The sequence below is a fragment of the Eumetopias jubatus genome, unplaced genomic scaffold (assembly GCF_037043125.1).
Source record: "Eumetopias jubatus isolate StellerSeaLion01/CBP00866 unplaced genomic scaffold, mEumJub1_p1.0 scaffold_2, whole genome shotgun sequence".
Lineage (NCBI taxonomy): Eukaryota > Metazoa > Chordata > Mammalia > Carnivora > Otariidae > Eumetopias > Eumetopias jubatus.
Window position 1 is genome coordinate 159,490,819 of NW_028274808.1, and position 24,514 is coordinate 159,515,332.

The 24,514-nt window shown below is 42.3% G+C and overlaps 1 protein-coding gene across 2 annotated transcripts in view; it reads right to left on the reverse strand.

Moving 5' to 3' along the window:
* Window positions 1-893: 893 nt before the first annotated feature.
* The window catches only part of KIT (KIT proto-oncogene, receptor tyrosine kinase), an 81,882-nt gene continuing 58,261 nt past the window's right edge, over window positions 894-24,514 (reverse strand). For both annotated transcript variants that reach the window (XM_028100732.2, XM_028100731.2), the window contains exons 8-21: window positions 16,002-16,116; window positions 14,200-14,381; window positions 12,892-12,998; window positions 12,670-12,796; window positions 12,277-12,381; window positions 12,080-12,190; window positions 10,721-10,871; window positions 8,743-8,834; window positions 8,149-8,276; window positions 6,945-7,067; window positions 3,119-3,230; window positions 2,913-3,012; window positions 2,439-2,544; window positions 894-1,303 (exon numbers count right to left, since the gene is read on the reverse strand). In XM_028100732.2, coding sequence (XP_027956533.2) covers window positions 1,175-1,303; window positions 2,439-2,544; window positions 2,913-3,012; window positions 3,119-3,230; window positions 6,945-7,067; window positions 8,149-8,276; window positions 8,743-8,834; window positions 10,721-10,871; window positions 12,080-12,190; window positions 12,277-12,381; window positions 12,670-12,796; window positions 12,892-12,998; window positions 14,200-14,381; window positions 16,002-16,116 — 1,688 coding nt within the window. In that variant the 3' untranslated portion in view covers window positions 894-1,174. The remainder of the gene's footprint in view (window positions 1,304-2,438; window positions 2,545-2,912; window positions 3,013-3,118; window positions 3,231-6,944; window positions 7,068-8,148; window positions 8,277-8,742; window positions 8,835-10,720; window positions 10,872-12,079; window positions 12,191-12,276; window positions 12,382-12,669; window positions 12,797-12,891; window positions 12,999-14,199; window positions 14,382-16,001; window positions 16,117-24,514) is intronic.

The window sequence follows — 24,514 nt, forward strand, 5'->3', positions numbered from 1 at the left end:
TCTCTCTCTCTCTCTCTCTCTCTCTCTCTCTCTCTCTCTCTCTCTCTTATATAGGTACTGGCCCGGCGTCCAGGACATGCCTGCAGAGGAGGCTGAATCTAAATTTAATTTCTGGCTACCGAAGAATCCAAACTAAAACAGCATTGTTTTGTCCCTCCCGCGGGAGTCATGCAGTGAATCAGTCACTTTTTCCAATGGCATTGAATCCATTGAGCACAATGCCATTATGAAGCTGGTAGGCTTGTTCTGGAGAATCTGGGGAGCAAGTTCATAGGCTACAAAAGATTTTTGTTAAGATTGTGCTTGGCAATTATGGTTTTTTTCTTTAAAAACAAAACAGAAAACACTGTTTCCTTCAAACTTGTCTGGCTCTTCATCTATTTCTACACACAGCAGACTTGAGCCAGGGTCGTATCCAGAAACGACACCGTGTGGGTTTTCCCCCCTCAAATATACGAACATGTACGATGTATAGATGAGTATATACAAATGCTGGCTGGGGAGGCCTTCTCTCCAATTCAGCGTCCTAACAGCAAACGCTATTTACAAACCCGGTCAGTAGCACAAAGGCTCATGCCCAGCAGCGTGTCTTTATTCATGCTCGGGGAGCATTTTTCCATGGCCTATGTCTCATTCCCAGCATGAAATAGTAGATTTCTTAAGCCCAGATATTCATAGACTTCTGCCCTTTGTTCTAATAACATTCCATGTTCCACATCGAGAGATCAGGTTTCAGCTTCTAATCTTGCGGCATCATCGTATCATTATGGATGGTTAGGAGGCCCGAAGGTGACTACTGCCATTTATTCAAATGAACTATCAGCGATGCTTTTCAAACAAATCGGAGAAGTCTTGGTAAGGACTCAAGGTGTCCAGCCCATCCCACCCTCCCTTGCTCCCAAGTCTGTATTATTATTTTGTTTTCATTAATGGGGGCTGCCTGGCTCTGGGGAGTAGAAGATGCAGTCTGAACTCTTAAAAGGGATGGTGGCTGGTAACAAAAATCACTGGCCACTAAAGTGTGTGCGTCAAGACAGGATTACAGCGGCGTGTCTACTACTCTGGAATAGGATGCAAGCTGAAGGAGAACAAAACAACCAGTATAGAAACCAAAAGAACAGGGATCGTTCCTGTTGGGGGAGGACCCCCCCCCTCCCCCGGCACGCCTCCTGCTTCAGACATCTTCGTGAACCAGCAGAGGCTGGGTAGAAGATGCGCTGCTGCCCACAGAGTTGATCCGCACAGAATGGTCCACCACAGGACGCTCCTGGTGGGGGCTGCAGTTTGCTAGGTTGGAATAAATCTGAGGAAAACAAGTCCACGGTTAACACGCTGGTCCCTGCAACGAACACAGTGACAGAGTGCACGTGCGTGTTTGCAGCTTTGGGATCACAAGTCATTTACAAAGCCTCTTTGAAAGAGAGGAGATTGACAAGATTTTCATGGCCAAAACCCCAATCATATGGACAAAAGAAAACATAAGCTTTGTTTTATCCCTCATTTCCCCCAAACTCTGATACATAAGAAGTGATGGCAAAAAAAAAAAAGTGCTTTTCTGCTGAGATATATCTGGGATCAAGTACTATCTAAATAAACTATTGAAAAGGGTTTATAAACTGCTATGGCCAACTATAACCCAATGGCTGATGTCATTTGCTGGGAAATCGGTGGCCCTTCCAGGGGTCTTCCATTGAGAATTAAACACATGGGTGGGAAATGCTGTTTAATTTGAAACATGGTCTGACACCCAGAAGAGCAAGCTTTAACCCAAAAATATCAGTGATACACTCTTAGAAAGGATAGTTCCAAGCATACGATCCATCAAAAAAGCAGCTTAAAAAAAAAAAAATCTGAGTTAAAGGATCACCAATTCTTCCTTAAGAGCAGAAAAAGAAATAATGGATTTGAGTTTTGAATCCCCAGCACCCCCACACCTCCTCGAATCACTGGCAGGGATCTCCCAGCCTCAAAAAGCTCTTCATTCTATATGGCTTGTGGGCATGACAGCTAGATGCCATTTTCTGGCTATGCCTGTTTGAGCAGAAGGCTTATTTCCCTGCCGTAACAAGCTGTCTCTTCTATGCTTTTATTCTAGTTCACATTACCCCAGCCATTGAGAGGCTGAATGGGCCGGACACGTGAGACAGAGAACATGCCGACCCCATGACCAGCATCTGAGGTGGGGGAGGAAACACAGCAAATCCGTTTGGAAGCTTCTGCCTCCACACTTTGTGTGCAAAGCCCTTCACTCTTTTTCCTCCTCATCTGACATCTTTATGGCAGAATGGGGGTCGGGCAGAAAGAACCTGTTTCCATTGCTTTTCCTGCCTACCCAAAGCCCAAGCCACCTAAGCCAAGGAGAGAAGGGAGGGTCCCAGAGCCCCCAGAGCCTGAGAAGGAAGCACTGGGTCTGAGAGAGGGGGCCGGAGTGTACTCACATGATTGGTGCTATCTGAAATCTGCTTCTCAATGAGCTGCACGATCTGCTTGAACGTTGGCCTTTTTAGGGGATCAGCATCCCAGCAAGTCTTCATGATGTCATACCTGCAAAGCAAGGGCCATTTCCAATCACCCCTCAACGCCCCTGTCCTGGCTTCTCAGAGTGTACTTCATGCGACCATCTCAAATATCATTCCAGGGCCGTGCAACTGGGCATACGGAATGAATGGCACGGGCATGAAATAAAACACTGTACCTATGAAAGGCTGCTGAAACTTTCTGCATATTTGCTGACAAAAGATTATGAAAATAAGCTACAAAAATGGCATCTGATCAGGATGTCATAAAAAGGAACCAGGAGACGTTGATATTTCAGACTGTACTAGTGAAAACCCCCCACACCCGGGTTTCTGTCTTCGAAAAGGAAAATAAAAGGGGAAGCATGATCTGAAGGAAAACATCTCGGCCCTTACATTTCGGCAGGTGCATGCTCAGGGCTGAGCATTCGGAACCCTTCCTTGATCATCTTGTAGAACTTAGAATCAACTGGCATCCCGGGGTAGGGGCTGCTTCCTGAGGCACAAACGGTTCGCAAATCAGTGTTAATAAGCAGGACGTTGATAAAACCTTAAAGAAGATGCTCAGAGTCTAACCAAGGTGCCTTTGCAAGGCGTTTTACCTAAAGAGAACAGCTCCCACAGAAAAATCCCATAGGACCAGACATCACTTTCAAATGTGTACACACAGTTGAAAATGCTTTCAGGTGCCATCCACTTCACAGGCAGCCGAGCCTGTAACACAAGCACAACACATTTGGCAATGTTAATTAAGAAGCTCAAAAAAAAAGCTGAATAGAAAATATTCCTACAGCCATCGCTCGTGCTGAGGGGGTGAGGGTGAGAAGGTGACTGCCATCTCACAAAGGCCTTTTACCCTATGACTCAGATGACTCTTCCTACCTCTGAAATAGGTGGTTCAAACAGTACTATCCCCATTTTCAAGATGGGGACATTGAGGGGCAACTGGGTGGCTCAGGCGGTTAAGCGTCTGCCTTTGGCTCAGGTCATGACCTCTGGGTCCTGGGATCAAGCTCCGCATGGGGCTCCCTGTTCGGTGGGGAGTCTGCCTCTCCCTCTGCCCCCCGCCCCATGCTCTCTATTTCTCTCTCACATAAATAAAATCTTAAAAAAAAAAAAAAAAAAAAAAAGATGGCAACATTGAGTCAATACAGCGTGGTGGTTAAGAGCACAGATGTCAGGGACAGACACATGGGGTCTAATCTGGCTCCATCACTGGCCTTGAGTAACACAGAGATTTGTTAGTTACCACAGAATACGTTTTCCCCAACAAGAGAAACATGGCCTCCCACAATAAAAACTACATTTCCCAGCTCCTTTGCAGCTTAGCGTCGCCATGTGACTCAGGTTTGGCCACTAAGTGAGAAGTATAATATGGTAGCTGTAGGAAAGCCTTCTTAAAAACATGGCTGGCAGTTGCCCCTTGATCTTTTCCTTCTCGTCCCTCCTCCATCCTGCCTTCTGGCTGTGGTGCCTGGCTACCTAGAGGCCATCTTGAGCCAAGAACGAGGGCTACGCCAGCAATGGTGAGAAAATGGAAGAGTAGAACGATCTGATCCTGGTGCTCTACACCAGCCCTGGCCTACTGTTACTATACTTCCTTTACTTTTCTTTGGGGTCTTCTGCCATAATCACACCCAAACTATCCTTTACAAATAGACTGGAAATGTCACTTAAGTACCTGTAATTAAGCCTCAATATGTTCTTCCATAAAGCAAAAATAATGTTTCAAATTTCATGAGCTGTTTTGCGGGTTAAATGAGATCATGTGGGCAGAAGTGCTCAGCACAGTACTGCTGACTCACTGACCTCTGAACAGTTGCCCTGCCTAAGCAAGCACACAATGAACGGTAGTGGCTTATGGTGACCATGATGATTCCAAGGTGGCGAGCAGCAGATCAGGCTTTAAATTCAACAGCTGAACTTCACATCCTGAACCCTTTCTGCTAAAATCAAGCTAAAATTGCTGTGACTATTCCTTTTACAGACATTCTGGATTCCTGGATCTTAGTCTACCATAAAAAACTAGATCAATCCTTCTCTTAATCCCTTTAGGATTGAAAACTAGGAAGACAATTTTTTTTCTAGTGTTAAAAGTTACTTTAGCCAGCAGAAAAAAAGCAAGCAAGCAAGCCAGGCTTCTAGTATCTCCTCCCAGAATTTATGCTAAAGCTCCTACAGGGGGGCTCTTAACCTGAGCTCTACTACATGTGTCCTGGATTCAGGGGCCTGTGAACTTGGACGGTAAAAACATGACATTCTTGTTTTCACCAACTTCTAAGTAAAGTTTAGCATGTTCTTAAGTTGTGAATAAAGGCAATAAAGCCCAGCAATCTTAGCAGTTCCTGTGACTTTGTAACCACATACACCTTCATCGTTATTAGTGTTTATATCACCATCACTTCGAAATTACAGCAGTTTTTAGACCCACAGCTAGAATAGGTTACTCTGTGTAACAAAAAAGCACAGGGATTGACGTCAAATACTGACTTTTCAATAATGTGAGAACTATATTCCAGTTGAACTGCATTTCTTGGTAATCCTATAGATTTTATGCATTTAAGACAACATTCTGACAAGGGCTCCAACTGGCCTCACCAGACTGTGGAAGGGGCCACGGCAGAAAAATGACTAAGAAGCCATGTGGAGTGGAAGAACTTTCTGAGAAGCTGACACAGGGAGATGTCACATGACGAGTAAATTTGGGGCGGTAACATGTTGTGTGAGCCTGGTGAAGAGGGATCTTCATTGGTTAGCTCAATGGACCTGGGCTGGAGCCCCCAATCTAGAAGCCTGGTGGGACCTAACTTGTTCATTCCAACTAAGGTCCCTAACCAGTAACAAGCTATTAAGAAGCTGCAGCGTAACCACTGTCATGATTATTTATATTCCAAATCAAGACATCTGTAACAGTAAGAACAAGTGCTGTACTAGCTGCAATGTGGCTGGCACTGTCCTAAGCACGTCACATAGGTCAACTCATTTAATCCACACAACTTTATGAGGCAGGTGACAGGACCATTCCCAAGAGGAGGAAAGAAAGCAAGGCTGACAGGCATTGGGTAATTCTTGCCAAATACCATACCTCCACCAAATGATGGGACCAGATTTGAACTCGGCAAGACTGGGTCCAGAACCTGCTGCCTTCCTCCTCATGCCTTTCTGTCAATATTCAAAGGCCTGGATAAGGAATCACCCCTCGTTCTTTCTTCCAATAGTGCATGCACCAGGATGGAGAGAACTTGGTTCTATTAACCCTCATAATGATGAAATCTAGTCTTAGAATCTGAGATTTATGAGAAATACATGCTTTGAGGGGACGCCTGGGTGGCTCAGTCTGTTAAGCAGCTGCCTTCGGCTCAGGCCATGATCTCAGGGTCCTGGGACTGAGTCCTGTATCAGGCTCCCTGCTCAGCGGGGAGTCTGCTTCTCCCTCTCCCTCTGCCCCTCCCCACTGCCCCTGCTCTCTCCCTCAAATAAATAAATAAATAAATAATCTTAAAAAAAAAAAAGAAGAAATATATGGTTTGATCAGGAAGGAAAGCCAGCAACATTTCTACAAAACCAAGTCAAGTACAGCCTTCCCATAGAGATGCCATGGTGACAGAGGAGAAAATATTACATTATCCTAAGGCACATAAATAGCTACCTCCAGGAATAAATCCAGACTGGGGAAATGGGCCTGGGCAGATAGACGTAGAAGAAGATATACACAGGACTATATGGCTTCCCACAGTAATAGGATGCTGCTTTGGAGATCATGGGCTCTGGTTTCAGCCTTACCTGACCTGTGTCATCTCTGAATGAGTGATGTTTATTACTAAAATATGTAAAATATACTGAGCTTTAGTTTCTCCAACTCTGAAAATGTGAAGACATGGCAGGGGGTTGTTCTGATGATACAGTGAGAACTGGCAAGGAAATAAAGCACTCTGAAATAAAATCAGTATGTTCTCTAACCCAATTATTACTTATGAACCTATTTAATATGCTGTCTATTGATTATAAGATCCAACATTCTACATACCTAATTCTGAACACTATCTTAGATTTTAATCTTTTTCACATAGCATGTCAATCTCCAAATAAAATTCCCCTGCTGTGACCTTCAGGCCCACATTTGTTTCACTTGAACAAAATAGAGTTCATTGCTATTCTCAGGCTATAATGAAAATTAAGGCTATTTCTGTTTCTTTCACATGCCCCATAATTACACAATTAGAATTAGGAATTCTATTATCGGAATGTTAGTTGTAGTAATGTTCAGTATACCATGCAAATTTTGCTGAAGTACCCTTAATTTGACTGCTAAAATGCATGCTATCTCAAAGGTAGGATTTGCATTAGGAAACTCGTAAGAAGCAATTCTTAGGAAAACTTGAAACTAAAATCCTTCACTGGACTGTCAAGCAGAGAGTGGGTACTCACGTTTCCTTTGACCACATAATTAGAATCATTCTTGATGTCTCTGGCTAGACCAAAATCACAAATCTTTGTGATTCGACCATGAGTAAGGAGGATATTTCTAGCAGCCAAGTCTCTGTGAATACACTATTAGGAGAGTGGGAGAGAAAAGAAAACCATTTACATTTATTTTAAACTCAAGAATGAAAACTACGTTCAACACTAGAATGCCGCTCTGTCACACAAATCCAGTACCTTGGCTTTGCTTTGAAACTATTCGGTGCACCAAAAATAAAGATCTAAATCATGCTTTGAATGATGTTCAAAATTTGTGTTTCACATCGTTAGGACCTTAATTACGATAATCATTTTCCAAACCAACTCGAAAAAATTCTTTTTCCCTCCTTAGGACTGCTTTCATTCATAGGAAAATACATTATAAATAGTCATATCGTATCTTTTAAACCGAACACTCATTTTGCATGCTTCTCTTTGAATGTCCTTTTATAGAGTTTTTTTAAAATGTCTTTGCAACTCCAATTTGATGTCTCCCAAGGACACAGGGAAAAGGCTCTTTATTTCAGCCATCTTATATCATACTCTCTCGGTTTGGTAATTGTTTGGAAATGTCACCAATGACACTTAAGGGTAGGATCTGTTACCTCCTGCTAGTCTGCTCGTCCCGTATGCTAGGGAATTCCTCTCACTCTTCCAGAGACTATGTTCCTCGCTTTGGTTCCATCATTCTCTTCCCATCCCTATCTTTTTTTCCCAAATGCTTATTATTCTCTCTGATTCCTTATTCCTCCATACTTCATGAACCCATACAATAACTGAGGTCTAACTTCCAATAAAACCCAAATACGTGCTTCACCAAGCACTGCAAGTGCGTGAGGCAACCCCTCCTTTTGCTGATGAAATCATTCTCTCTCTATTTTCTAAGAGCAGCTCCTGTATCCTGAAAGCCAAAATTTTTAAATGAATTCACTGCATAAAAAAAAAATATTCATAGAAAGCTCATTTAGACAGGCTTGCACTTTAAAGCTTATAAATGAGAATAGGAATTCCAAAGAGACAGCAGTTGGAACATGAAGAAACTCAATTTCCTCTGTTTTGGGTTACCACACTTCCAAATGAGACTGTGTATTCTAACTAGGGCTCTAAAATGCTCCACTGGGGTTGGGGTTGGGGGGTAGGGCATTCTGCTCCGAGAACCACACCCACTCACATTCTTTGAGGCGAGGAATGCCATGCCCTTGGCCACCTGGTAAGAAAAACTCAGCAAGTCCTCCAGGTCCAGGGCCAACTCGTCATCTTCCATGATGGCGGGAGTCACATCTCTTTCTATGTATGAGCCTGTTAGGAGAAGGACTTTCTTAGCAATGAAACCTCAAAGCGTGGAAAACAGAAGACAGTGACAAGGATACCAAAGGCTGGTAAGGAAGGAACTGATGTGAATATGCAGGCAAGTCACCTGCCCAGCGTTGAGGAAAGGTAAGTGCCCAAGCACAAAGCTAATATTCACGATCTGGGGCTTCCAGGGAGGATGGTGGATCAATAAAAAAAATCGCCTATTTTTTAATATGCAAAATACACATCTGATAACACATATATTTTTCATCTATGCAGTGAGATGCCCCTATACAATAAGCAAATGCTCTGATACCCACTTGGAACCCTTAACTGCCACTGACCAGTGGCATTGCCACTGGTCCCTATTGGAAAGAAGAAACAGTCACTCTGGGGAATGCTAGTATATTTCACAGCGGTATGAGAAATCCTCTGTAAATGAAGTTGTTTTTATTGTTTCATAGGTACCCACCTATTCTCGCAGATCTCCTTTTGTCTGCCTTGGTTGGCACCACATAAGAAACTCCGGGTTTCATGTCCATGTATTCATTAGTACTATCATTGCTGTGAGAGATGAAATATCCATCCATCAAATCAGGACTGAATAAAATGGGAAACAGGGGGGTACCCATGGGGCAGGCTCTATCTCCCCACTGCCTTTTTTACACAAGAGGCTGATTTTGTTCAAAGAAAGTATTACCAAGTTTGAATGAAGAAAATCTTGTTCATAAGATAGGCGTTTTTAATATTCAACATTAGGGTCCAATGCCCAGGAATGAGACCGTCTTTTTTTGTGTTCAATCATAGATGGGACTCAGGTTAGAAATTTCCCATTTCTTGACACCAGGGATTTAATGGGAAACAGAGAGCCAAAAACATTAGCCCCCATTCCCTCAAACTCTCTAAATTAGCCCCAAGAGAGAAGATGAAAGAGACAAGAAAGACACAAAGAACAAGAGCTTCTGAGATGTGTGATGGGGGAAGGCAGGGATCGTTAACATATAGCGACTGATGGAGGAAGGTTTGAAAAAACCAAGTTTAGTTCAGATAAACACCAATAATTTGGATGATTTTCTGAACCATCTGGACCTCTTGAATCTGCAACATTTGGCTGGAAAGTCTTCAAGATTTCTAGTACTTCCTGCTTCTGATTAGCATAGAAACACTATGACAACAATCTCCTTCGGAGTATGCTGGTGGTTCCAGTCCCATATGGGATCCCAAAGCACAAAGAACACCACATCGGATTGAACAATTTGGGACATTATTTCAAGAAAGTTGAGAAAGAGATATGGGGCCAAGGTTTTAGAAATAAGGCAAAGTGGCTCATTTACTCATACAAAGAGCATATGCTCTGGAGAAACCTAACAAAAGGTGGTTTGTTCTGTATTTTACTACCACTTGACACCACCCCAGTCTACAGGACTAGAAAAAAGTAAAATAAAAAGGCTTCACCTGGGCTTTAGAACTTTAGCCAGGGGTACAAAAAAGGGCTTTAAGAGGTAACTGCCCATCAGTAATAGTCGCCGAGGTCTTCTTGAGGGCCTGGAGCTAAGTTTAAGAAACAAAGTCCTGCCATCTCGAAACGTAGGGGGCAGAATGAATAAGAAGGAGAGAAATCCACCACACAACTTCAGAAATATAAAGGATAAGGGACTGGGCATGATGAATATGATTTCTGTTGGGCTGGGTGAATCCAGGAAATCTTCATCAGTGGTAGATCTCAACCTTTGGAAAGAACAGGCCAGGCATGGGAGAGAAGAATGCCATTCTGGCTGTAAGCCACACTAACTGTTCTTAAAGGAATCTGAAGCTCTTTATACACCATTCAAATTCAGAATGATATTAAAGATGAAAGCGATGAAAATAAGGTTCAGAATTTTAAATAATGTGCTAGAGTCGTTGTGCCTTTTAATAGCATGATGAGTTCAAAAAAAAAAAGGGCAAGGTATACAGGAATAATTCAGAGGTAGATGGTGAGAAACCTACGTGCAGAGATAAAGTTCAGAGCTCTTTTGTCATTCTGTTAAAGGTTTTCAAGAAATTTACAACTTGACAGGCTTTAGCATTTTCTCTATAAGCAGCGTCTTGCTTGTAGAGATGCATATAGCACCAAGCCCAACAGAATAAATGAAATGACACACAAGAACAGAGCCATGATAAGAGAAACAGGTACAGAATTCATTCCACTGAACAGAACTAATGCTCTGAAAAAAACTAAAGATGCATTAAAAAAAAAAATCAATAAAAATCTAAGTTTAACACTACTTAAATCTTTACAAACACTATTCAAACTTTCTAAATTGTTGATGACATCTAAATGATTTAATAATTCTGATTTGGCGCCTCAAAGTACCTCTGTTCATTTGTTTAAAGAATCAGCCTTGATTGCAAACCCTTATGACCCCACGAACTGCCTGTCAACAGCTATTTATGTAAATCAGTCTTACCAGGAAGACTCCTTTGAATGCAGAAGGTTCTTATAAAGTGCCACTTCAGCGTGATCTTCCTGCTTTGAGCAAATAAATGAATCACGTTTTCTTCGCAAAAAATTCAAAAGATCACCATAGCAGCAGTATTCAGTGATGACCAGGGTGGGCCCTACAGGCATGTAAGAGAAGGTTAAAAAGAGGTGAGCTATATAAACAATCTTGCCATATATACACTCAGGGGTGATCATGACCATTTTCATTCTGGTTCATTGCCAAGCCAACTAAAAGCCAGCATTTTGTAGAGTACAAGTCCCCCAGTAAGCCCCCATGCACCTGACGTTCGTTCTAAGTGACGTCCGTGCCCGGGGCCCGGCACGACTGCCGGTCTCACACACAAGAGTTACTGCTTTCGACGTTATACTCTCATCAAATTTCCTGCATGAATCCTCTGAGTCACTTCTGTTTGTAGCGGGGCTTCACGCCCTCTCAGTGTTATTATGGAAATGACGAAGGGCACAGAGTGCGGCATAATAGGAAAACCAACGGCACGGAACGGCCAGCTGAGACGAGCCCGGAGAGCAGGTGAGCACCTGAGCGGCAGGGCATCACCTGCCTCCTGAGTGCAAGCGGGCGCCAGGGTTTCTCCATGTGGTGAATACGCCTCACGCTACCGCTGTGAAGTTCACAGGCAACGAACTGACTTGGGCAGAAACTTTCATGAACAAGTCATGATGTGGAAGCCACGTGTATGGGGGCTGTTTTAAGAAATTCTCTAAGCTGTCAACTTGACCGTGAATCCCTGTACATCTTGAGGAAGAGCTCGTGTTACACATCTTTGTTCCTTTAGACCAAAATGCTTTCTGGAAACATCCAGACATCCTTGATGGAAGGCTCTACTTCAGAACTGCTTTAAACTGGGTATTTAGTTTTTTCACAGAAGTGAAGTGTTTGCCTCATTTGGTGTGTATTTGAGAACTGGTAGGCTTCAAAGTCTATCTTTAATTACAGGATGCAAATGAATAGTAACCCTTTGTGACTGACTATAATCCGGCAAAATATCAAGCTTGCAAGATAAAACAAAAGCTTTCTGGATGAGAGGGGACGTTCTCAAGATACTTAAGAGGTCAGCGTCAATTCAACGTCCATGACAGTAACTAGGGTATGTCCTGGGCTGTCCCACCCCATGATGATAAAACTAAAATATACATTCTTAAGAACAACAGCTTTTCAGGGCAGGGGTGTGAAATCTAGCAAGAGGTAACAACCCGTAAAAATCTGGCAAGAGGATATAATCAAGCATTGTCGAAAATATATTAAAATCTCCCCTCTTCTGATAAATTTGAAAGATAATAAAAGTTAATTTGGTCATGGCTTTACCTCCAATGGTGCATGCTCCAAGAAGATTCACAATATTCATGTGATTACCAAGGTAACTCAAGACTTTGAGCTCAGACATCAGGGCCTCTCGTTCGGTTAAATGGGCACTTGCTAAAATTAGAAAAATGTTTCATCTTAGCAAAGAGCAGATTTGGCAAGTCAATGTTGAGGGCATGCAGGAGCCTGCAGAAACTTACGTTTGAGCATCTTAACGGCCACAGTCATGGCCGCATCTGACTTAATGAGGCCGTATGCAGTAGCCTCAACCACTTTCCCGAAGGCACCGGCGCCCAGAGTTTTCCCTGCAGAAAGGAAGAGAAGACAGCAAGTGATGGCGGTGGGACCGACGAACCACCCAGGTAATTTCAAAGTCAACAATTAAGGAATTGTTAAGGAATTAAGGCCAAGGCCGTCTAGAGACGTTTCTCTATAATGTGCTTTATGCGAAATCTATCAAAGGTGGTCAACTGTCACAGAAAATACTTATTGTCTCAGGTGGAACAGAACAAAGGAAGCTAATGGGGTTCCCTAAAATCACTGCTGTATGTGTACACAAAAAGGTTACACGGAAAGCCCGTTTTCATACTGACCAAAACTCAGCCTGTTTCTGGGAAACTCCCATTTATGATCATAAGGAAGTTGTGTTGGGTCTATGTAAACGTAATTGTTTCCATTTATCTCCTCAACAACCTTCCACTGTACTTCATACATGGGTTTCTGGTCAGGGAGAGAGGGAGAGATATACATCATCTTTCAATGATTAATGTTTCAATCATTACAGTCCTTAGGGTAGAGAATGAACGAATGATTACCTGTAAATATTTGTAGGTAAGAATCATCACGATAATGCACATCATACCAGCCGCGATCACAAAACCAATCAGCAAAGGTGTGAACAGGGTGTGGGGATGGATTTGTTCTAAAATGAAAGGGGAATGTGGAATCATAAGCTATTAGCAGGGATGGATCTTCACCACAACCACCTAACCCCAAACTCACCCATCCCCCATCTTACAGCCCAAGCAGGATTCAAAGCCAAGGGCATCTCATCAGCTCCTTGCCTTGCTACTATTACCTTACTCTGGTTATTCAATGAATTAACAACTTTAAACTAGACTACTGAGGAAGCAGAGATTTCTGTAGCACAAGAATAATTTTATGCTGCTTTGCCCATAAAAAGCAACATATGAATGAACTTCCTACTTCAACCAAATTCCTGCCTGGGACAACTTTAAGAAGTTTCCTAAATTTATGGATGGTTTATGTTTTCTTCTTTATGCTTTCCTGTATTTTCCAAATTTTCTACACTGAGCAAGAATTTCTTCTATAACCAAGAAAACATTTTTAAAGTGTTCTTTTCATTGCCTGTCTGAGAAAAAAAAAATCTGTGATGAAGAACAATGTAGGATTCTTCCCCTCATTACTCAAAAACTGAAAGTATACCGCTTACTGGCACACGTCTTTGCCAACTCGAGAAAACAAAAACTAAGCCCTACGCAGGTAGGTGCCCAGTTTCTTTGTCGTCTAACTTCATACCAATTCATTAATTTATCCACAAGGATCATTTAACTTATGTTAGGAGAGGTAGTCCCTCATGAATCGAATTTTACAGACATTAAAGAAATGGCTCACTGACATAACTTCATAAAAAGCAGCGCTAACCTTCTGATACAGTGTCTGGCAATGTGTTAAAATACAAGATTTTCAATAACTAAACTTTTAAATTGAATTTAACTTTTTAAATTGCCCTAATTCTGGTTGTATTTGGCTATAAGGCAAATACACTTCCCTATTTTCTCTTTCCACCCCCTTTTTAATGAGAACAACTACAAATATGCAGTTCACTATATACACATACGCACACACGTGCACGCATACATACATATGTGCACACACACGTAAATACATATGTATGTGGTTAAAATCACTGCATACATGTCATTAACAAACTAGTACAGAATGAAACTTAGTGAGTTCGATGACAGCATGGGACAATGAAGAAATTACCAGAAATGACATGGCCATTGATGGAATGGACTTAAAATCATGACTGATATGGCAGGCAGAGCCTAAACATCCCCTTAAAATTGGATTAAAAAGAAATATACCTTTGCTGTTACCTTTAAATGCAAAGTTAAAAAAGGCAGAACTCCTGCCCACATTGTTGTAAGCCCTACACTCGACCGTGCCGTTGTGCTTGAATGTGCTGTAATCAATGGAGCTCTGAACCACGAGTTTTCCAGACGGTGAGACAGATGAGTTTTGCATCTGCACATCCATTGGCCCGATAGGAACGGAACACCTAGAGGGAAGAAAAGAACAACCCGGATTTACTCTAAGAAAACCAATCACTCAATCAAACACACTGAATTTGGCATACTTTTACAACAAAGCTAGTGGGTCATCATCAGAAATTTCCTTTTACAACCAAGAGCATGAGGACGGATGGGCACCTCCCTGGTGCCGCGAGCAACAAGGGCATGGCGGCAAAGAAGAAATAGGGAGTGAGATAGGAGTTTGACTCCTGATTCAAACACCTTTTCTGTGGACCAGATACTTAAAACTCTCCAGGACTCAGTTCCTGTAGCTACAAGATGGGTAAGACCCACGTTAGAGGGTAACTGAAAGGGCTGGAAATGAATGAAAGAAAGGATGGCTGGCACACAGTAGCCCTTGATAAAGTAACTGTGAAAGGGTACATGAGGGCTGAAGAAAAGAGCCTAGAGGAGGAAAGAGATCAAGTCTACATGGATGAACACAGGGCGGCCCCCAACACCCCAACAGCTCCAGGTTTTACCAAGGGAGACAGGCTGGACCACTGACTTGTACTCCTGATGGCAGAGCCCATCACAGGCTGGCCACAGAGGATCCCATTTCAAATTACGTCCCCCATATACCTAATACTTTCCTATTCACTTACCTCGCTTTATTTTCCTCATTAGCACTTAACTGTTTATTTCATCTTTAGTTCACCTCTACCCATGAGATATAAACTCACAAAGCAGGGACTCAGGTGCATTTTGCTCACTAGACCAGCGTCTGGTATACAGTTGGTGCTCCGTTAAGTATGAACAACAGTAACTGCTAGGGCTGCTTCCACGGCAGGGGCTTTTCCAGGGGTCTCGAGTCCTTCTTACCGTTCCCCAAAGAAAACATTCCAATAAAACCCCACTGAAAACAACAATCCTACGTAACCTCTTCCAACTTGTGATAAAAAGGACTATTTCTGTGAAAAATAAGATTTCTATTATTATCCTGACTATTCAATTGTGATGTTACACTGGGCTTTTAAAGCCTGAGCACAAAACAGCATTTGATGGATAAAAACAGCCATGGTGACCCCACTTTCATCTTCAGGTAATGTGAAAGGACAATTTAAGGCTTAAGTGCAGATTGGGAAGGAGAAGAAGCACAAAGCCAGATGTGTTCTGCTCAGGGGCCAGGCGCCTAATCAAGGAGAAAACCTCTTAAAAACATGGAGCTTACAAATGCCGTATGTATGTTGTAACTGCACGATCATTACTTTTTGGTAACTTGGCAATTAACTTCTGAGGTAATTTTTTTTTTCATGATAACTACAGCCACATTTCCCACACACATTGCCTCCTGTGTATAGGATGGAAATCTAATTACCCTGTCCTGGAAAATTGCTTGATCTACCTGCAGGCTAGAAATTGCATGATAAATCCAAAAGATAACCACCAAAATAGAGAAGTCACTCAGTAATCATTTTTCAGCAAACAAAATTAATGTCTACCACGAAAAATACAGCAATTATGCTCCCATAAAAAGCTACACAGATAGAAAAAAATATATAATCAAACAAAGCTTTAAAAAAAAATCTGACAACCTATCTGACATGTAACTACATTGCAGTCCTTTCCTCATTCGTGTCAGGTAGTACCCCAAATAATCCTCTCACCTCTGCTCAGTTCCTGGACAAAAATACCAATCTACTGTGGGCTCTGGGAATCCTGCTACCACACACTGGAGCATGCCATTCACGAGACTTTCATGAGTCAGGATTTCTGGTTTTGCTGCAGGAAAAGAGAAACGGCCATACGTCAGACTGCTGGGAAACCTCAAGACTCCCCGCCTCCACTGTTTTCAAATCCTTAGAACTTTCCTTGAGGTTGAAGAGGACCCTGAGGGAACACGTTCAAAGGGGAGAACTGGACACAGTGAGTGGCAGGCACAGGGAGACAAGAGGTGAGGGTCAGACCAGGAAAGGCTTTCACAGAGCTGCGTGACTCCAGTGTAGACTGTCCACATTGCAGATGTGGGGGGGTCCTTGAGAACTTCCTGTTCAGGGACGACTGAAGCAGGGTTCACAGGACCACTGGCCAGGTTTCTGTTTCCAGTGAGCGGGAATGTGAAAGACTGCTTCTAATCCAAACTTTAGGATTCCAAACTGTTGTGAAGATGGAAATCCTGTTTAAGATTCCTGCCATCAGAATTTCAAATTACTGAATCTGCCATAGGAATTTCAAGTTATGGTGCAGACTTGAGTGGATAAAATTAAGAGGACTTACAGGAAAAGAGAAGCTCTCCCTGCCCCCCGCCACACACAGGAATGTCTTTTGGGGGGGAGGCAGAAGGGAGTGGGTGGAAATAAAAGAAGTGAATCACCCTATTTACAGAGAAGCCAAAACATAAGAGTAAAATACAATATGGGCTTTTAACTCCAAATTTGTATTTCAAATGCAAAATATGGACAGAAAAATTGTAACAGGAAACCAGCCCAAGAGTTTTATTCATACGTATGTCTAAACCTGTGTACAATCAACTGAAAAAGTTAAGTTGTATCAGCAGGAATGCTCTAATTTGACATTTCTGGGTAACGACAATAATCAACTGGTATTCAATCAAGAGTGCCCTAAAGCACTGCAAATTCTTGAGATTATTTTCTAAAGTGAAAGGAAAATGAATTTAATATGTTCAGTTGTTCTTTTTTTTAAGATTTTATTTATTTATTTGATAGAGCATGAGTAGGGGGAGGGGCAGAGGCAGAGGGAGAAGTAGACTCCTCACTGAGCAAGGAGCCCGATGAGGGGGCTTGATCCCAGGACCCTGGGATCATGACCTGAGCCGAAGGCAGATGCTTAACCGACTGAGCCACCCAGGTGTCCCTATTACATTCTGTTGTTCTACTGGAAATATATTTGAAGGATTCTAACCCTCTGAGAATGAGTAAGCTAAGCCGTAAGGATCTGATGGCAGCGGTGGGGGATGCGCTCACCCCGAAACCTCAGTATGGCTTCAGGGCAGAACTCTGGGAGCCACATGCAGGGGGGGGCGGACCTGCACCACGGCTCCCACGCTCATCAATCCTCTGCCCTCCATCAAGTGTCCTCATGTGTCACATGGGAATAACAACAGTACCCAAGTACACAAAGAAGGAAAAAGGATTCACAGATAGGAAACAGATTTATTAATTATTAGTTTATTAATGATTCAGCTATTATTTTCAATTCAGAGTACCTACCCTTGGTTAATCAAGTCTGCTACCAATTAAATTAACTGTATTTGCCACTCTGAACAGGCTCTTCAGTGATCTAGAAATTGCTTAAGATAGTGTGATAACTAATGTGGTTGTGTTTTAACCCGATGCATTGGGAATCCGACCTCGATTATGTTGCAACTGATAGGAAAAACATACATGGTGAGAAAAAGGCAGGACCAACAGATCAGAAGCTTAGGAGCTTATTTCTTCAAGGCGAGGAACACTGTAGAACAACTTCTCAGCACCTCACCTCCTTGCAGGCAAAACGGCTTGGCGGGGAGCAGAGCCCACACGCGTGGCACACCCACCTGTCACTCAGCCTGGTCCCGCGGCCGGGCAGGCCATTTGGCTCATACACACAAGAGAGCGGCACTCCAAAGTGATCTCAAGGTAGGAGCATCCTTGAGAGTTTGGGTCCAATGCCAGCTTTCACAAATAGAGCAAGAAGACGAGCCATCGTCTTGTGAAAGCATCCATCTGGCGAGTCTCATTTAATTATCATGGGCAACTGTGTGATCGGGAGGGAAAGTAGGGCAGAACACAAAAAAACAGCGGAACTTGAGGAGAACGCCACTTGCTGAAGACGGCAGGCGCCATAAGGCAGGTCTCTCTGGACTCTTTTCAAGTGTCATCTCCTTTTCCAAGCCATCCTCAACTCTCCAAAGCCAAGTTGGTCGGTCTCTCCTCCCTATTCCCGCAACATGTTAGAGCACCTGACCCTCTTATACAACACCCTGGGTCGGCCTCCTCCATCAGACTCCACGCTCTCAAGGGCAGAATCACATCTTACCAGTGGTACCTCTGACTCGGAGCAGAGTCTGACCTGTGGCGGACACACGGTAAGAGCTGTCTGAACGGTTAAGTCCCCTCCAAAGAACCCAGTTCCTCCGAGTCAAAGGAGTTTGATCAGAATCACAAGAAGGGACCCGATGGTGACTTTGCTGGGTAGGAACACGATATTCACTCTTTTCTAACAGTGAGCCAATCAGATAGCCACATGTTTACCTGGTCTTATGACTTTTGCTTTAACACCGAGATTAAAGGGGAGAGGGTCCACATAGAGATGGCAAAGATAATTGGACAGGACTTGGACGGGAATCAAGGTCCTAAGACAGATTCCCTCACATCGACATTCCCTCCTAATGCCACAGGACAGATTTTTCGGAGTGGAATTAAACACTTAACTTAATAGAAAAAAAACCAAAAGCTGAAAGGGTACCTTAAGATGTTAACAATGGTTATCTCCGGGTAGTCGGGTTATGGATAGTTTCTATTTTATTCTTTTGACTTATTTTCTAATTTTTTTACAATGAACATGTAGCTAACTAATAATGAACCAATAAAACATTTCTTAACTAAAAAAATCGGAACAGCTCAAAATTACATAATCAGTTACATGTCGCCCTGGCTATACAAGTTCTCAAGATCCAAGCCTTCCAGCCTGACACCTGGTGGCAGTTACACAACGGCCAGGGCTGGCAAGCGGCGCAGTCCGGCTGGCCTACTTGTTCCTCTGTGCTGGGTAATTGGGCAGATTTTTAAGCTACCGTCTCAGGCCGGTTGTAACCCGAGGCTAGCAGAGCAGCTTTTGTCCTGTCGGTCCTTAGCGTGGCCAACCAAGCTCAGAAGGTCTCTAAACTTTAATGTGCATTCAAAGCACTAAGAAAAACAAATGAGAACGGACATTCCTGCCCCCCGTATGCTGAGGATCTGCCCCAGCAATGTGCCTTTTTAACGTACCTACAAATGACCCTGATCAGGGCCGGGACAAGGTTGAGGCAAGAGAAGCACGTAGGGTGTGGATTTTAAGAAGGCACCCACCTTCCTCAGGGTCTCGCAAATACAGGGCTGGCACCGTGAGTGAGCACCTCCTTAAATTCTACACCCCAGGCGCCTCACCCTAATCCCAGCCGTGTCCCTAACATTGGTGATGACAGACCTCATTTTGAAAAGACTAAATTACATGAGTACAGTTTCAGCTCTACATGGCAAGTTGCACTATGAAAATGTTTAATGCATAAAGAATGAGCTAGGTATAAATCTGATTCCTAAAAATGAAAATCTGGGCTCATCTGCATTTTGTAAGTGCCTCAATGCACTGTGTAAGGCATTAAATATGCATTTTGCTTTTAAAGATACATAACTCTGCAATTCTCCAGGTTAAATCTGAGCTGTGGTTTCGGAGATATTCTGCAATCAGCACTATACCAAATGACACATTCCCTAATTCCTCCCAAGTTGGAGGTTTAGATAAGCCTAAGAGGTGCACGAGTTACGTATTTCCTGCGGAGATTAAGAAAATAGCCTTTTCTCCTTTCAAAGCGCTGTGGACCTGAGTCATTCCAGTGTCTCCAACAACAATGATCAACTTGTAGGCTGATTTCAGAGTGCTTATGACTCTACTGAGAATTTATGGCTCATGCAATTAAAAATCCTAACCATTTGCAGATTTACCCCAAAGATATGTGATCTTAAAAAATATTCCTTTCGCCACCATCAGGTCCATACGGAAGGCAAGAACAAAACAAATTTTTAAGAACACAGCACAGACAATAAGAGCTGGTGTGGGGGTGGGAGGAGATGCACAAGTAATGGATGGGGAAGCATTTTTGAGTGGAGCTCCTCTCGTCCCTGACCACCTCGACCAGCTCCTGCTATAAATGCACATTTTCCCACAGCTATAATCAGCAAAGAACACAGACTGAAGTCTCCAAACAACAAAAGGCTAAATGAAGAGGGATCATAAGGATACATTTTGTTTTTATGATTGTGGGTCGGCTGGTATTTAATGGCCACCCAGCAATGCTTTGTAGCAATTTGGCACTATTTGGGCCTGGATCAAATCTACATTCCTGCCACAACACTGCTGTGATAAAGGAACTTAAATCAGCTAAAACAGGAGTATAAAAATATTCAGGTTAACGTTTTATTATTGAGCATAAAAAGTAACATTTTATCGGACTGCATCTCTTAATAAGATGAATAGGGCTTTTTAAAAAGGCTGTTCAAAAGGAGGAAATCACTTATTACCATAATGATGCAGAGTTCAACATTAATTGTTTTTTTTTCATTTTTTAACAATTTATTTTATTTATTTTATTTTGTTTCTTTCTTTCTTTATTTTTAATTATGTTATGTTAATCACCATACAGTACATCATTAGTTTTTGATGTAGTGTTCCATGATTCATTGTTCAGGTTAACTTTTACTTATATAAAAGTATACTTTAAAAAAAAGTCCCCGGAATAGATATTTTTGTTTTTACACATTCTTAAAGATTGCCAGAGGGGCGCCTGGGTGGCTCAGTCGGTTAAGCATCCGACTCTTGGTTCCGGCGCAGGTCATGATCTCAGGGTCGTAAAATTCAGCCCCACGTAAGGCTCCATGCTGGGTGTGGAGCCTACCTAAGATTCTCTCCTTCTCCCTCTCCCCGACCCCCCTCTCTCCCTCCCTAAAAAAAAAAAAAAAAAAAAAAAGATCGCCAGAATTTGGCATATGGGCACTTTGATAGAAGTTTGTTTAACAAACAAAACTTCAACTATAGTCGCCTGTATCCAGGTGTCTTTAACAGGAGTGTTTACCATTTAAAAAAAAAAAACAAAACACCCTCCTAGTGAAATGATATTCTAAACTAGGGGTAAGCTAACTTTTATTATAAAGGGTGAGGCAGTAAATAATTTAGGCTTTGTGGGCCTTAGGGTATGTCTTGCAGATACTTGATTGTGCCACTGTGAACCACAAATGTAGCCAGACATGCAAACCAATGTGCACAGCTGTGTTCCAATAAACTTTACTTATGGACACTGAGATTTGAATTTTATTTTCATGTTTCACAGAAATCTTCTGATTTTTTTTTTCAACCATTCAAAAAAAGGTCTTTGTTTATGCACCCTTCAAAAATCGCCTGCAGACAGAATCTGGCCCTAGGGCTCCTCTGTCTATAGAGCCATTAAAGATCTCCCAGTCCTGAGATTACCTTAAAAAATAAAGGGATACAAACTACCTGCAGAAAGCCTTCTTCGGCCAGAATCACCATGCTCGATTTCTAGGGGCACCACGGAATGCATGCATGTGACCCAGACGCGCAGAGGGCAGGTATGGACACACAAGTGGAGTGCAGCCATGGGTTAAATGCTAGTTTTCTACTCAGAAGAAGCAGTGAATTCATTTTGTTACATAATTCAAAAGTGGAGGATAAGAGTTATTGACACAATACCCATGGAAAAATTATGCATCTATTCTTGGGTTAATTTAAATTTACACTAAATTATAGGCGAACTTGTGTTCATGTATTCATGAAGGGGGCTAATTTGGTGTAAAAACAGATCTGGCTCCACTGGAAAGGAAATTTCCATAGAGTCCAAATTCCACTAATAGAAAGGAGAGTACTCATACTGTTTTTAGAAAATGATGCCCCCAGTTCAGGGTCAATTTCTAGCAGAAGCTGACATGGTTATAGAACTTAAACCTATTTCTCCTGCTTCGCTACCATAAACATGAAACGTTGGCCAGACCACATCAACAAAGGGCTCACGATCTAGACAGGCTACTGGTTCTCAAAAAGGTTCAGCATTTTACTAGATCCCCCAAATTAGCAACACCAGACCAACTTTTCTCATGAGACGTGCAGGGAAAAGAATACTGACACATTTCCTAAATGTTTTTCAGAATTAAGAGAATCCAATTCTACTTTAAAAGTAGGTTGTCATGATATCCCTTTTTTCTTTCAAGTCACATGTCTCCGGCAATTCTTGCAGCCACAGAGATCTTTATTAGGAGAAGGAGATATTAAAGTGTCACATCAAAACAACACTCATAACTCCCAAGCAACTGAACAACAAAAACTCATTTCAAATTCAGTAACAGACAATAAAAACAGAGCTCAGACACTGTCAGGTATCACAAATGAACACACACTACCTATAAAAAGATTAATGTAAAAAGACAAGTGCCTATTTTTACATAGATTAGCAACCCCAGTAAGAAGATCTGAAAATTATTCCTTAATTTAGAACTGTCCCCAAAGCCAGCACAGTGTATCTTCTGTGACATATGTTTAAGACACAGGAGCATGGAAGATAATGACAGATGATAACCTTATTTACTGCCAGGCACTTAGGCAAGGTCGCTCAGTTGAGATTAAACAAGATAATTATAAACCTTAAATAAGCATCTGATGGGTTTCTTTAAAACCCCAGTCACATCATTTGCGACCCAATCCGTACTCCACAGTGTTTCAAAACTGCACCAGACATGGGTTAAAAAAATTATGCACTATTCATGCAATGAGATACCAAAATGAGGTTGCAGAAGAGTCACAGAAAGGTGTGCACAATGCATTCATTGTTCGGCACCAAAACACATGCTTATGAAGTGATAGGACCTCATTTTTGTAAAAAAAAAAAAGTTTAAGGCTCAGGAAGAACATATACAATAAGGGGTATATCAGCAATGGTAATGTATAAAATGTAAATAAACTTTAAAAAGGTAAAATTAAAACTTGCTTATTTTTGCTTATTTACATTTTCTAAGTTTTCTACCCTTCACGTAACATTTTCATTGTTTTAATTTAAAAACACATGTATACAAATGTTTGCACAAACCAAGCTACATTTTTCTTTTTTTTTTTAAGTTGTATTTATTTATTTGACAGAGAGAGACACAGTGAGAGAAGGAACACAAGCAGGGGGGAGTGGGAGAGGGAGAAGCAGGCTCCCTGCTCAGCAGGGAGCCCAATGTGGGACTCGATACCAGGACCCTGGGATCATGACCTGAGCCCAAGGCAGATGCTTAACGACTGAGCCACCCAGGCGCCCCCCCAAACTACACTTCTGGTTTCTCTGATAGCCTTACAGCAAATTCTCAAAAGCAAGTAAATAAATCAGAAAGGAGTTCTATTCAGCACTGATTTTATTTAATGTTTAAGAATTCCAATAATTTGGGGGTGCCTGGGTGGCTCAGTCAGTTGAGCATCCGACTCTTGATTTCAGCTCTGGTCATGATCTTGGGATCGAGGGATCGAGCACGGAGCCTGTTTGGGGCTCTCTCTCTTCCTCTGCTCACTGCTTGCGGTCCCCACTGCTCGCGCGCGCTCTCTCTCTCTCTCTCTAAAAACAAAACAAAACAAAATTCCAATAATTTTAGAGTAGATTTAATAGAATCCATCTAGTAGGGAAAAAAACCCCACTGAAAAGCAAAGCCTCTCAAGCAAAACTCAATAGTCAAGTGTGTTAGTCATAAGCCTTAAAATGTTTAGCCTCTAATGCAAGTATGGCTTGGACACCCAAATATTTGGAAGGTCATATCAGTCCTGAAAAAAGGGAGACAGAAGGTAGAAAACATTTCTACCTTCCAAAGAGGCAAAGTTCTAGTAACTCTGCTCTCACGTAATAGGGATCACGAAAGGGACAGACCTAAAGCCCCCAAACTAAGCAATCCTTGATGACCACCCCACATTACCATTTAAACCTGGGTAAAGGTCCCTGAGAACTCCAGCCAGGTGGGTGACCTACAGGGCTGGCTAATAGGCAGTCTAAGCTATTTATAGACGTGGCCAACTTGAGGCCTGCCCTCACCTTCGGCAAATGTGCTGCTTTGTTTGCAGGATGTTACCCTTCAGAGTGGCTTCGCCCTAGAAGGAGAGTTTAGCCACCCATAACTAGATTTAACTATGACCAAAAATGCATAAAAGGCAGCCCAGATCTTGCAAATGTGGTCAAAGAGAAACTTTCTCATCAGGAGACCTCATTCTGGATGATTTATTACTTTGACTGATAAGGGTACACTGTATGATCTATAAATAATTGCTCATACCAGACAGGATGTTAATTACATGATATGGTGATTTAGAAATAATGCATTATTTAGCATTTCCTCAAATTGTTTCAACCCCCTTTTAACACTCTGCTGTAGACGAAGTAGAGTCGGTGACT